Here is a 13,133-nt window from a genome sequence, read left to right on the forward strand (position 1 = left end):
TACATACCAATTAGTTGCTTATGTATGGGCGACTTAATGCTTGCAAAAGAGTGTCTTTGCTGCAGTTGAGGGCTGCACTGGCCTGGAAGAAGCAGAGAGTAAGCGAGCGAGTTGGACAGAGAGCGCCGTTCCTCTAAAGCCCAACCCCATCTTTAATTTATGACCCACAGGAAGTCCTTCAGCGTGTCCTCTAGATGATACCCGGGAATTTAGCTCAACACAAAACAAACTGTGACCGGTGCAAATTTGGAACCGCTCAGCAGGGTGTTGGTTACTTTTGCCGATCGACTTTCACATCGTTTTTTCTTTTTTCTTTTTCTTTTCTGCTTTCTCTTCTCAGCTGCGCCCAAGTTCACCAAGATTCCCACAGACCAGATCGGCGTGTCAGGGGGCGTGGCGTCGTTTGTGTGCCAGGCCGCCGGCAATCCCAAGCCGGTCGTCTACTGGAACAAGAAGGGCAAGAAAGTCAACTCTCAGCGTATCGAGGTGGTTGTCACAGTGCGCAATGTTAAAATCTTACGTTTGCTGCATGGCATGCCAAATGCTTTCCCTGCAGAGTCAGTAGAGTACATTTGACTTTCTTTAGAGTGGGACCAAATAGAAAGAATGTTTACACTTGGAAGAGAGTCAAATAACGGATAAAAACAAAATAAATAAAAGTCACTCAAGGATTCTTCAACTCTTGAGTGACTTTTATTTTTTGGTCAATTTTTTTTTATTTTACTCTCTTCCAAGTGTAAATATTACTCTGAGCAATAAACGGAGTCGATTTGCTCCACTCTAAATAGAGTCAAATTTACAGAATTTGCCATGCGTAAAATGAAAATACTGTAAACATGTCTTGTAAATTTGACATACCACAGAGAAGAAAGTTGGTCACAACCCTGCCATCTTGACCCCCCCCCCAAAATCATCAAGAGGCTTCAAAATCTCTCTCTGCTTTTAAAAACTGTGGATCACCTAAATGGAGTGAAACCCCGCCCTGCTTAACTTAACTGTCAATCAAACACCACGATTACGACTTGGGGAAATGAATGCTACGTTGTCTAGCATCTTTCTTATGACTCCACGTAAATAAGTTTGTGCCTTATATACATTCTTATTTTCTTCTTCCTTTTCCACTTTACTTTGGGCGACTCACAGAAAAACATACCAATGTAGACGATAGCCAAGGAATTAATGTTTACTTTTTGAATATTCATGAGAACACAGATTGGATGTATACAGTGAAAATCAGTGGCTACTCAGTCAATCTCAACATTAACATTTAATTAACGGGTGCCATTAAAATCATTATGTGCTAAAAGTTTTACTATTCACTCAAAGGCAATATTAAGCGTTATGTTCTTTGGCAGTTGAGGCCGAGCCATCGAGAAGTGGGGTTAAATGAAGTCATCGTTGGCTTGCTCCGAAGGCTGAACAGATGCAAATAATCACAGGCCAATTTTATTTTATTTTTTCCCAAGGAGATGGGAGGGGTGTGGGCTTGTGGGGATTCGTGCACCAATGAGCAACTTGTATCTGAATGAAGCTTTAGTATCTGGTCCCTTTCACACATGCATGCTACTAAGACTAAGACCCTGCTTGCCTGTGAATGAATAATTTATTGTCACTTAATGCATGGTACCACATTGCATTCCAAACAGTGAGCCCAGAATGGTAAGTGTGACGCGCTGGGGTGTCTTGCCACAAGACACCACTTTCCTGCAGGTATGTGTCTTAATGAGGGGGTCAAGGATTCATATTTCATAATCATAATAATAAAAAACTAAAAATTAACATTGAATTGATGTAACAATGTCCACATTACTGCTAAATCTAACTATGGGGTTCGAAAAAATCTAATAATCGATATCAAATCGATTTTCCTTTTCAAGCCCGATATCGATTCATAAAACCATGAATTAATTATTTTATATATCTCTTATAGCCATAAATTCTTAAAAAAGTTGAATTTTAATGGACTTTTTTTTTTTTTTAATAATACTGTATTCTTGAAATGTACCATTCACATGAATTTAAAAGTATTTTCTTTATGTAAAACCTGACTTATTGCACCTAAAGACAATTCAGAATCTTTTAAATTTATATTTACAATTATTGAATTAGATTATGAAAATATTTTCACCTCATCCTTGTTGATGTCAATGTTTTTATAACACTTAAGCGATTGTAACACATGTTACTTTCATCAATAAACAAAAACATTTGACCCGTTACTGCCTCCGCAAACTTTACTTTGGAATTTAATATTTGTGGAGATTTTCCTCACGTCCTTGACATTTAAGAAGAATTGATGTGCCATAAGTAATCGATGTATGATTGAATTGAAATGAATCGAATCAGGAAAAAGTGAAATTGAATCGAACTGAACTCTTGTGAATCGAAATCGAATCGATTAAGGAAATAAGAATTGATACACAGCCCTACTTAAATGAAGTTAAAAAAAACAATGGAGGTCTTGTTTGTGCATGTCAATTGGTATATTTACAGGTTGCAAAGGTGATATTATGCTTTTTTTTTTTTTTGCCAAATCGAATCATCAGTAATTTAAAATGAGATAGAATTGCACCAAGGGGGAAATGATCGATCTCTACCCCCCCAAGCCAATTCAAAAGCCAAACATCTTAGTTTTCAACTTCCAATGGTCCACTCTAACATCTTCTTGTTTACTTTTGTGGGCCTGTTTCCACTACGACAAAACTAATGCCTTTTCCATTTGCTGTTCAGACCATCGAGTTTGACGAAGGCGCAGGCGCCGTGCTGAGGATCCAACCTCTCAGAGCACCTCGAGACGAGAACATCTACGAGTGCGTAGCGCGCAACAGCGAAGGAGAGCTGTCAGTCACTGCAAAGCTGGCCATTATCAGAGGTGAGACGACGAGACGGTATATGATTAGTTTTTTTTTTTACTTTGTACTAAAGGGGGCAATTGGCAGTTTTTAAACTGATGGCAAGACATGAGTGTGTCTCTCTCACTTACGTGCATTAGAGTGTTTCTCAAATGCAGCTTCAACAAAATACAGCAGGTCTATGCTAGCATCAGCACTGTAAACAAGCTGATGGTAGCCACGGCTGCTACATTGTTAGCATGACTTATTTGTAATGGAGCTTTACGATAATGCTTAAAAGGTTCTTCTTTCGTGACCGGTGTAAATTGATTTCAAATGCAGGCAGGTTAGACCTAATGTTGTATTGGTCATTTCACAGACGAGTCCATAGCGGACCTGCAAAAGGGAAGACGGCTTAGTCGTTGTGGGAGTGGTCACAGCCGACCAATCAAAACGGCTCCTTTTATTCCCATTCAATGCAGGCCATGTACTATAGAGTCTGGACATTTCAGAAGCATCTCAACGCTTTGAAGTGGGCACTTATAAATAAATATAAATATATAAAAGTATTAATATATAAACTCTAAACTAAAAAGGGTACTGTAGGGTCAATTTTTCTCTCCAATGTACATATTTTTGGGTTATACCCTGTAGTGACCTCGTTTACCTGTCGGTTGAGTACAAGCACCTGTAGCCAAAGTCAAACTGTGGCAGGGTTTTTACTTTCTGGACCTGGATTTCCCATCTTTGAAATTGAACCCCGAGGTAGAAATAAGTCAACAAGTCCAACAATAACGACCATATTGGTCGTTTTACCATGCACCAAAATACGACCAAGTGTCACGTATTGTAGTTTAGCGACACCTATCGGCCGTGTTAAATAGCGCAAAAATACAAAACTCGAACCCGGATCGTCTCGACAGGAGACCGGGTTCGAGTCTCGCTTTTGTAATTTTGTGCTATTTAACATGGCCAAAAGAGGTCGCTAAACTAAAACACGTAACACTTGGTCGTAATATGGCAGCTTTTCAAAACGACCTATGTGGTCGTATTTATTGGAGGACTGTCTCAAATAAGTCCTGTTTATTGTTAAAAAAGGTACAAAAAATGGCAAAGGGAACATTTTCTGTACTTTTGTTTGTTTCTGTACTATTGTTTGCGTGTATGGGTACAAACAAGTTGTAGGCCTATGTGAATGCCTATTAAAAGAGCCCAGTGATGTTTGAAATGCAGTTTAAAGAAATAAACAGTAAGGGTAATCTAGACCAGGGATGGGAAATGTATTGCACTTCACTTCATGCATTTTGAACCAACTGGAAAAAAAACCTATTGTTTGAGTAATTATGCACTTTTTGGCCACTGTTCTGTTCCCAGAGTGCATTGCGTCATGCAATACTGAACTTTTTCCGTCCCGAGGTCGTTCATCATTATCAAGTGTGTTTTTGTTTGGACGGGGGTTTAGCACCTGCACCGTGTATTGAGGCTAGTCCTCAACCCGGGTAACCGAGGTCTTTCTCTTTCCCGCTTCCTGTCCTATTTATTTTTGTGTTTATTTACACATTTATTTTTATTTTTATTTTTTTAATCTTTATTTTTATTTTTGTATTTATTTTTACTTCTATTTATTTATCGATGTATGTATATATTTAGTTGTTTTTATTTCCATTTATTTTAATTTTTTGTGTTAAATTTTTTAATTTTATATCAGTTTTTATTTTCCCTTTTATTACTTTATGGGTTTTTTAATTCTATTTTTTTGGGCAGTTTTGGTCTTGCATACACATTTGCTTACAAACTGTACTTAATCAACTTAAACACTGAGTTAGTTACTTTTGCCACCCTTGGACAAAGGAGCATGTCTCTCTTCCACGTGTGGGCACCTGGCTTCGGTTGCTGACCCCCCCCTCCGCTGCAGCGAGCCGGGCCAAAGCTCGACCTCCGCATGAAGCTGCAGCGGACTGTTCTTTTTATAGTCGCATCAGGCTCGCAGGCTAGCAGGGCTGCTGCATCCCAGCATGCCCCAATCACTCGCACGTCCTGGCCAGAGCGCTGGTTAATCACCGGTTCACAGCCTCCTTGGAGGAATATTCTCCAATGTGGTGCTCCAACACGCTATGAACTTGACTTGCAGCTGTGAGCACTGGCCATCTGCCCAGCACAGCAGCAAAGGACAAAGAAATAGAAGGGATGGCTGCTAGAGCGGCTACACGCCATGAGAAGAAAGAAAAAAAAATCTGGGGATTAGACTTGGGGCTGGCAGACAACCCGTATCTGCCGGCGGAAATTGAGGAAGCAAGGGCGAGAGGGAGGGGGGAGGTCGAGGGGAGGTGAAGCACAGTTGCTAGAGGGTGAGGAAACGGGTGGTGGCGTGAGTCAAGTGAAACAAAAGAGATGGAATGGGATGACGGAGGAGTGGAGGGAAAAAGGAAAAGAAAGTAAGAACGGAGGAGAGGGTTCTGCTGAGGGATGAACAGAAGGTTGGCCCCGCCATCCCTTGGCCATCTGTTAACCCGGCCCATCATCTTTGTACACAGCCCCAATCTAAAAGCCATTACCGCATGAACTACACCTGGGGGGTTAGCCTCTCGGCACGCGTGTGCTCATGGCCTTGTTGTGTGACATCTTTGATTTGATTCCTCCTAATCAGCAACTCTGCGCAGTGAATTGAAGAGAGGATCGTGATTGATGTCAACAATATTTAACCTCAAGTATAAAAATCAAAGCTGGTTGTTGTAGTTAAATATTTCTAAACAATGTTATGGAGACTATTGTTCTGCAACATACCAAATATGGATTTCGATAGAAGCATATCAGGAGTTACGTCATGATTCCAACACCTAATAGATAGTTAGCCGGCTAATGAGCAATAAGCTGTTTAGCAATCAGTCAAAAAAAAAAAAAGGAGACAATTTAAGGCAGTGTATCAGTGAACGTCTTTGTCGGTATACTTCTCTGTTGGTCTCTGAAGACGTCTTAGCATGAAGGGACCTTGCAAATTTGGACGCTGGATCAGCGAGACAAACCCTCACAGGGGTTAGCTTAGCGCTAGCTAGCTGCTATGACAGACACAACATGGATGAATATAAAACTTTACCAAAAGCGGGGGGAAAAAACCCTGGTTTATTTATTTGTTTATAAAGTAAATTATTTTAAAGTAAAAAAGGGAAAACCTTTCCTTAGGTTGACACAGCTGTGTTAGCGCATTAGCCGCATATATGCTAGTCTTGGGTACATTCCGATAAATTTTCAAAAAAAGTCAATAGCTTGATAAAGCGCTTTGGACAACATCTGGTGTGGATAAAGTGCACTACATTTACCATCATGATCCTTCATTTGGATCTTTCATTTTTTGGAAGATGACCTGTTTTTCGACAAAAGTACCATTCAAATTGATTTGACATTTGGTGGTTAAATGGTAACCAAATATGCGAACACGCATTTGGTGTACAATGACTGATATTCGCGTTTTTTGTTTATGAATTTTTCTCTGAACCCTAATCAGTCAATATCAGCTATTAAATTAAAATGACAGAGAGCTAAAGACAGTCCAATTTAGTATTTTCTGACTAAATTGTATATTCAACAGTTGGAATATTAAGGTAGGTCCTACATAGATATAATGAAGTGCAATACAAAAGCTATATCAATTCAATCAATTTTCAATTTCAGAGGTCTAATTTGAACAGTATAACACAGGATGTGATATTATATTGATTGGTGTTTCTAATATATTGTCCATTTTGTGAAGCTTAATAAGCTAACAGCAAACAAAACAAGTCTACTGCACCATAAAACGGATTCCCCGCTTAACAAATAGTGAGCATTATTTTATTTTTTTTGAAAGTCAGAATGCATTCGCTCTTCTATTGATCACAAGATTACATTAAGAGTTTTCTCATTGCTGTTTTTTGTCAAACAATTTGCACTTTTAATAAGAATAAGAATGAAATAAGAATCAAAGAAATGAAATCAGTGCACAGGTAGTTTTCCTCTGCTATGATCTAATTATGTTATATTGCAAAACAATAGACCGGCTGGATTAGAATATGCAGCTGTGATTTGAAAGCTGTCCTCTTATGAGTGTAGACACATTTAAATACATTTTTGATTAACCACATTTTCATACAAGCTTTTTTATGGGATAAAATACAACACTGCATAGAATTTTGTTAGTATGACCTTCACCTTCATTGTTTTTTAATATAACGGCTTAACGGCTTAGACTTCACGTCACTTTAAAGGGCATGATATGATAATCACACCAACACGGGGTTCCTTGAGCCCACTTGTTGCACAGCATCGACACACTATAGATTAATATCATCAATCTATTTGGCTTTATGATGCTGTGTACTCCACAATGATCAGGTGCGCTGCTGTTGCTTATTATTATTGTTGGACTGTAGAAATATGAACAAACTTAAATCTCACAAAAAATTTATGAATAATATATATATATATTTTTGTAAATCTACGCAATTCCAGTGTCTAAAAAAAATATTTCCCATAACCTTTGAGAGTCACTGCATTTGAGTAGCAATGACTCTACAGACATGAACCCCAGCAAGCTATCAAATATGAATGTACTTAAGAAAAGAAAAGTGTAACGTCTCCAAAAATGTCAAACAAAATCATAAATGGATTCACTGAAGAAAATGGCCTGATGTCGCAAGATGCTTTCCATTAGTGGCCAGTTGTGCAAAAATATATATATTTTTGTCCACTACCCTGCTCCATGTCACCATTTAGTGTAATGGTTGACCGACACTAATAGCAGCCGGTGTGGTGCTTGTGGCGGGCCGCGGGATGTGGTTTGCTGCTCTGTAGGCTTTGCTAATGGATGAAGATGTGGCAGTTTATCGTCACTTCTATCTTAGATGTTACCTTTTCTGTTCCATTACCCGCACTCTATCTCATTTCACAATCGCATTCCTTTCACTACCAGCGGGGCTTCTTGTGGCTCACAGCAGTCGCTTTCTAATTTCTCCTCTTCTTGTTTTATTCATTTTTTCATTTATACACTCATCTATCCTGCCTGACCTCACTGTCTGCCTGTCCAAACGCCGATCCTCAACCCCCACTTTCGCTTCTCTGCAAACCAAGCACTTCCATGCAGTCATTTCGTTGAGCCTTCAGGAAATGTGGATATCTGCACTTCTGCATGTTGGAAAACCTCTAGTGGGCGAGAGGTTCTCATCACTGCAGCAGGGTGTGTGCTTGTTTGTGTTATGACTGCATGCGAAGGCTTTAACGCCGTCCTTATAAGTGTAGGTTTGTATGTGAATATTTGTGTGCGGGTGGTTTGTGCAGTATAATCCTGATTATACTCACTTCCCAGTGCCCCATTTTAGGAGAAAGGGAAGCATGACGTGGGGGGAGGCAGAGGGTGAGGGAAGAGAAGGGAGGAGAGATGATCTGCCACCATAAACACCCTTCGTATGACGGACTGTCAGATCTGATCCTGCCCCCCCTCGGGTGTCCGGCGGCTCAAGCAGCTGGAAAAAACAAAATGAAAAAAAAACAAAAAAAACAGAGGATATCAACTCGTCCTGCATGAGGATTACACTCCTTGAGTGGAGAAACATGCCTCGTTCTTACATTTTTTTTCTTTTTTACTTCGCGCCTCCCCTTTCTTCTCCTTGATTCGCCACGCTTGTTTGCATGGAAGCGTGTGACACGGCCATGTTTGATGTGTTCGTTTAGCGCTGGCGGATCAGAGTGCTGAGCCCAAAGCAAGGCTTGTAGATAGAGGTGACTCGCGGGCCTTATTTTTCATTGTGCTGCGTGGTGATCTATTCTCATAAAGGCCCATTAGCATTTAAAGTGCTCCTCTTCAGTCCTCCTGCAGTCTATAGGAGTCAAAGCATTAGAGCCTCTGAGGACTGCAGATTATTCCGGAATCAGGCTCCCTGCGATCGGCTTTTATTCAAGGCTTCTTCTATGCGCGTGGCCGTTTGCGACACAAATGAACTGGAGGAAGAATAGGCAACCAGGACGCTGATTTGTTTCTGTTGTGTGTGCAAGGGATGGAAACAAAAAGCGAAGCAACACAGGAGAGAAAAGCTGGACTCGCGTTTGTGTGTTTGCATCATTTGCATTAGGTCCTTGACTCCGTGTGTCTTCTCTGCCAGTTTGAGCGTGCGCGTCTGTGTAAGAATGAATTGCATATTTGCCCACATCGGGTTGCTTTTGCCGCCTGTTTTTTGGGCACCGGGCCTGGATGTCCTTCTGTAAACATAACCGGGCCAAAATGTACGTGATGCGCACAAACACAAAGCTCCGGGGAACAATGCTGCCTGGTCCTTGCCAATGTTCCTGAAAACGCTGTTGACACGCTCTGTGTTTATAGACGCACTGCTCATTTTTCCATATGCTGCCTTATCAATTTAACCAGGAGATGAAAAATAAGCTGTACTTTTTTTCACTGCGGTGTTTGTGTCTGATAAATGATTCATTTGGTGAAAAGTGTGATGAAGGCCATGCCTGCAGTATCTATTTCAAGCAGCCGCTGACTCACCCGGGGAGGCTGGCTCAATACCTGTAGCTCCCACATCCCTCCTCTCCTCACCAGTCAACTGTAACGTGGCGTCCAGTGTCTGTGACATGTGCGCTATCTGCAGAATATGCCGGTATCTGCACTGAGTATCCATCCACGGTAATGTTTTTTGTTTGTTAGTTTAAATTTTTTTTTTTTATAAATAAACAATTTTGTTTTTCTTTCTGACACATTATTTCAACAGGTTAAATCGATCACATAATTTGCATGTTTGTATTGAAGAAGTAACCACACACAAAAAAAACCAACTAAATAACATAAATGTAAATATATATTGAATTTTTATTTTATATTAAATTAAATATATCCAATAAAATTATATCAAATTATATTTTATTATATATTATATCAATTCTATAATTTTTAATTAAATATATGTAAATATACCTATATATATATATATATATATATATATATATATATATATATATATATAATATCAAAATAATCGTATTAAATGTTTAGTCATACCCAAAGCTACAATTGAAGCAGTAATTGTTTAAATTGTAAAATATTTACAAACATGTGAGAGATTTACTCCCTTTAGTGAAATACTAGAATTTTCCTTCTGCAGATTATCATTATTAATTTAAATTTCATTAGCACAAACGACATACTAAATAGAATTTTATGACGCTGGACAATACTGCAAAAAAAGGTACAAATAATTCAATTTTCGCAAATAATTCAATTTTCGCAAATAATTCAATTTTCGCAATCAATTCAGTTTTCGCAATCTTTATTAATGTCAGTTCAGAATATTAACGGTTCTTTAGAATGTGAATAAAATTGGTGACCTCTCTCACATATTCCTGCTTCTTTGCATACATGATGACAAAAAAAAATGTGGGGGCTGCACTAATATTAAACATCAAGTAGGGGCCGCAAAATATCATCCTGTGGGCCACAAATGGCCCCTGGGCTGCAAGTTTAAAACCCCTGCTTTACAAGAAAACAAGAAACGCTGACTAACTAAATGTTGATTGAATATTCCCATCTTTTTTTTTTTTTCATGATGTTGACCTATTGTGACTATCCATTCCGAGCACCCAGTATTGTCGTCACTATTTCTGGTTCTATTGGCATCTTAATGCCTCTGCTGGTACCCTGTGTTGCGGTGGCATTAAAAAATATATATATACAGAAGCCAAAGAAACAAGAAACACAAGAGATTTTAGACTTTGGACTTTAGATGCTCCACTGAATTGATAAATATCGACCTGGAATACAAAAAAAAAAAAAACGGAATCCGTCCTGATCCCTCTGCAGTGGCGTGCAGTAATTAACACCCAGGGAGTCCATGCAAGTCATAGACGGTGTGGTGATAAAAGACCCTATGAGTCCCCACTGGAAAGGGGGAGGTTGGGGCAGGGCAGAGGGCAGCAGATGTAAGGCATCACATAATCTTCACCTCAGGGGAGCATTCTGACCTGCCTATCGATATCCTTGCTCTTCTTCCTGTTCCCTCCTCCCCCTTTCGTCAGTCTGGCAGGATCATTAGCATTAATCCATCGTGGGATACTTGGGAGATGTGGTCCACACACAGGACCGCATAAGATATGAGATTCATTATTTTTATCTTAGGGTGTCATTTATTCCTTCAGCTGTTTGATGTTCCTATTCGATTGTGGCGCTTCAAAGCAAAAAAAAAAAAGATTCCTCCAAAGCACAGTGCATGGAAGCAGATGGTGCATGCCTGTCATATTTGTAGGTAGCAAGAGGCTGCAGGAAGTGACTAAGAAATAGCACAGGAACAACAAGCAGACCTTTGACGTGGCCGCAGTCTACATTTCGGACCGACTCCAAAGCTTACAACATTTCAGCAGCCTGTGTTGTCCTTCCGCCCGAGAGCCACCCGTAGGCTTGATTTATCAGCCAAGGAAATTGCCACTGGTAATTGCTTTTCGGCTGTGGGAAAGTGGAATATGTAATTATAGGCGCAGGTATGGGGGAGGTGTCAGAGTGTATGTGCAAGAGAGTTAGTGGCTAAAAGCGCAAGGAGAGGAGGAAGCTGATGGGTGCTTGATTACGTGTCTGACCATCTGGATTGCTGTCATCGAGATGCTTAATCCTATTTACTTGAGAGCCTGTTTGTGTGTTCGTATCTATGTGGAATTGGAAGCAATTGCTTTTGGGTGGGTGGGTGTTTGTGTATGGATGTATAAGGTTTTGGAAGTGACAAGAATGGAAAGCAGAACATTAGCCAAGATGTGGACAAAAGTTTGACGTTGTTGTCCACTTACATATGTGAGTCAGGATATAGCAGTTTTACAGTGCTATAGATCTCGTGATTGGTCTTGGTCTTGAGACCGGTCTTGAGACCACTTTTCAAGGGTCTTGGTCTCGTCTCAGAGTCTAAAGCATTTTTACTTGGGCTTTTTTATCAAGACCGATCAAGACCAGGCCATTACGATTGTGACAAGAAGTGAAACAACACAAGTACCACTGATTGTCACACCCACCTAAGTGGGATGAAATTCTTTCTGCGCATTTGACCCATCCCCTGAGGGAGCGGTGAGCAGCAGCAGGAGCCGCGCTCGGGAATCATTTGGTGATCTAACCCCCCAATTCCAACCCTTAATGCCTTAGTGTCAAGCAGGGAGGCAAATGGGGTCCCATTCCGGCCGGGAATTGAACCCACAACCTCCCAGTCTCAGGGCGGACATTTTTAGACTAAGATATGAGATTTTGCACTCTTTCAAAAACACTATACCATAATTAGTTTTTGTTGCAAACATACTGACAAAATAAAGTGGTCATTTTGTTCTGTTTTTTGTTTTTTTTGTTTCTTGGTCTTGTCTCAGTCTTGATCTCCAAAAGTATTGGTCTTGTCTAGGTTTCAATGCTCTCTAGTCTCTCTAGTCTTGACTACAATACTGGCAGTTTAAGCTGCACTTTGTAACAATTAGCCGAAAAATATCTTTACAATAGCCTTTTTATTTGACCATTTATGACCATTTTTTAATTAGTACATAGTACATTTTGGAGAGTAAATTTTACTCTGAAAAAGAATATATTATGTCCCAGTCTAAACAGAGTATAGTTTGTCCTCGGAAGAGGAAAAAAATGAACAGTTCAAGAACAATCACAGAACCTTCAGGTTGGGAGACAGAGAACCTAACCACTGACCCATGCCACTCCTACTCTGTGTTAATATATCGCAGGTGTCAGGTGGAATCCTTGTAAAACTAAATTTTTGGTCTTTGGGACACATCAGCAATATGTTAGCTAACAATAAGTCTAGCATAGCTCAAGTGATAGGGTGGCTGTCTTTTTTGAGTAAAATGTACGCTACAAAAGTTACTGTGTATAGCTTAATAACACCTTAGCTGTTCATAATGGGAACTTCTGCAAGGCTCTGGTCAATAGTTTTCAGACTGGACTTGGGTTCTTCTTCCCCCTCTCTCTGCCTGCGGATGCGACGTCATGCGTGCATTGTATATGTGAAGAAGGGAAAATGTAGTTACATTTTTAGGCCACAGGTGGCAGTAGCGATACAAAATTAAATTTTCTGTGTTCAGTAGCTTTAAGAAAGGATGATCTAAATTCCTTGCCAATGGAACATTAGTCTAGTTAGTAGTTCTACCAAAGGGATACAAAGTCAACCCAAGACCAGATGTAAACCAAAATCCCTTTAGTGTGCCTATCTCAACTCCTCCTCCTGATTTTACATGCCAAGAACACCTTGTCAGGGGTGTCCTCAAAGTAGTATCCATATGAGATGGCCAAACCACCTCAAACACCTA

General features: G+C 40.0%; 1 protein-coding gene across 1 annotated transcript in view; it reads left to right on the forward strand.

Moving 5' to 3' along the window:
* Positions 1 to 13,133, forward strand: part of LOC147180980 (receptor-type tyrosine-protein phosphatase S-like) — a 118,499-nt gene that overhangs the window by 35,575 nt on the left and 69,791 nt on the right. The window contains exons 3-4 of the mRNA XM_086075916.1: positions 341 to 489; positions 2,731 to 2,872. Coding sequence (XP_085932042.1) covers positions 341 to 489; positions 2,731 to 2,872 — 291 coding nt within the window. The remainder of the gene's footprint in view (positions 1 to 340; positions 490 to 2,730; positions 2,873 to 13,133) is intronic.

The sequence above is a fragment of the Leptonotus elevatus genome, chromosome 1 (assembly GCF_054856555.1).
Source record: "Leptonotus elevatus isolate MCC_2025b chromosome 1, RoL_Lele_1.0, whole genome shotgun sequence".
Lineage (NCBI taxonomy): Eukaryota > Metazoa > Chordata > Actinopteri > Syngnathiformes > Syngnathidae > Leptonotus > Leptonotus elevatus.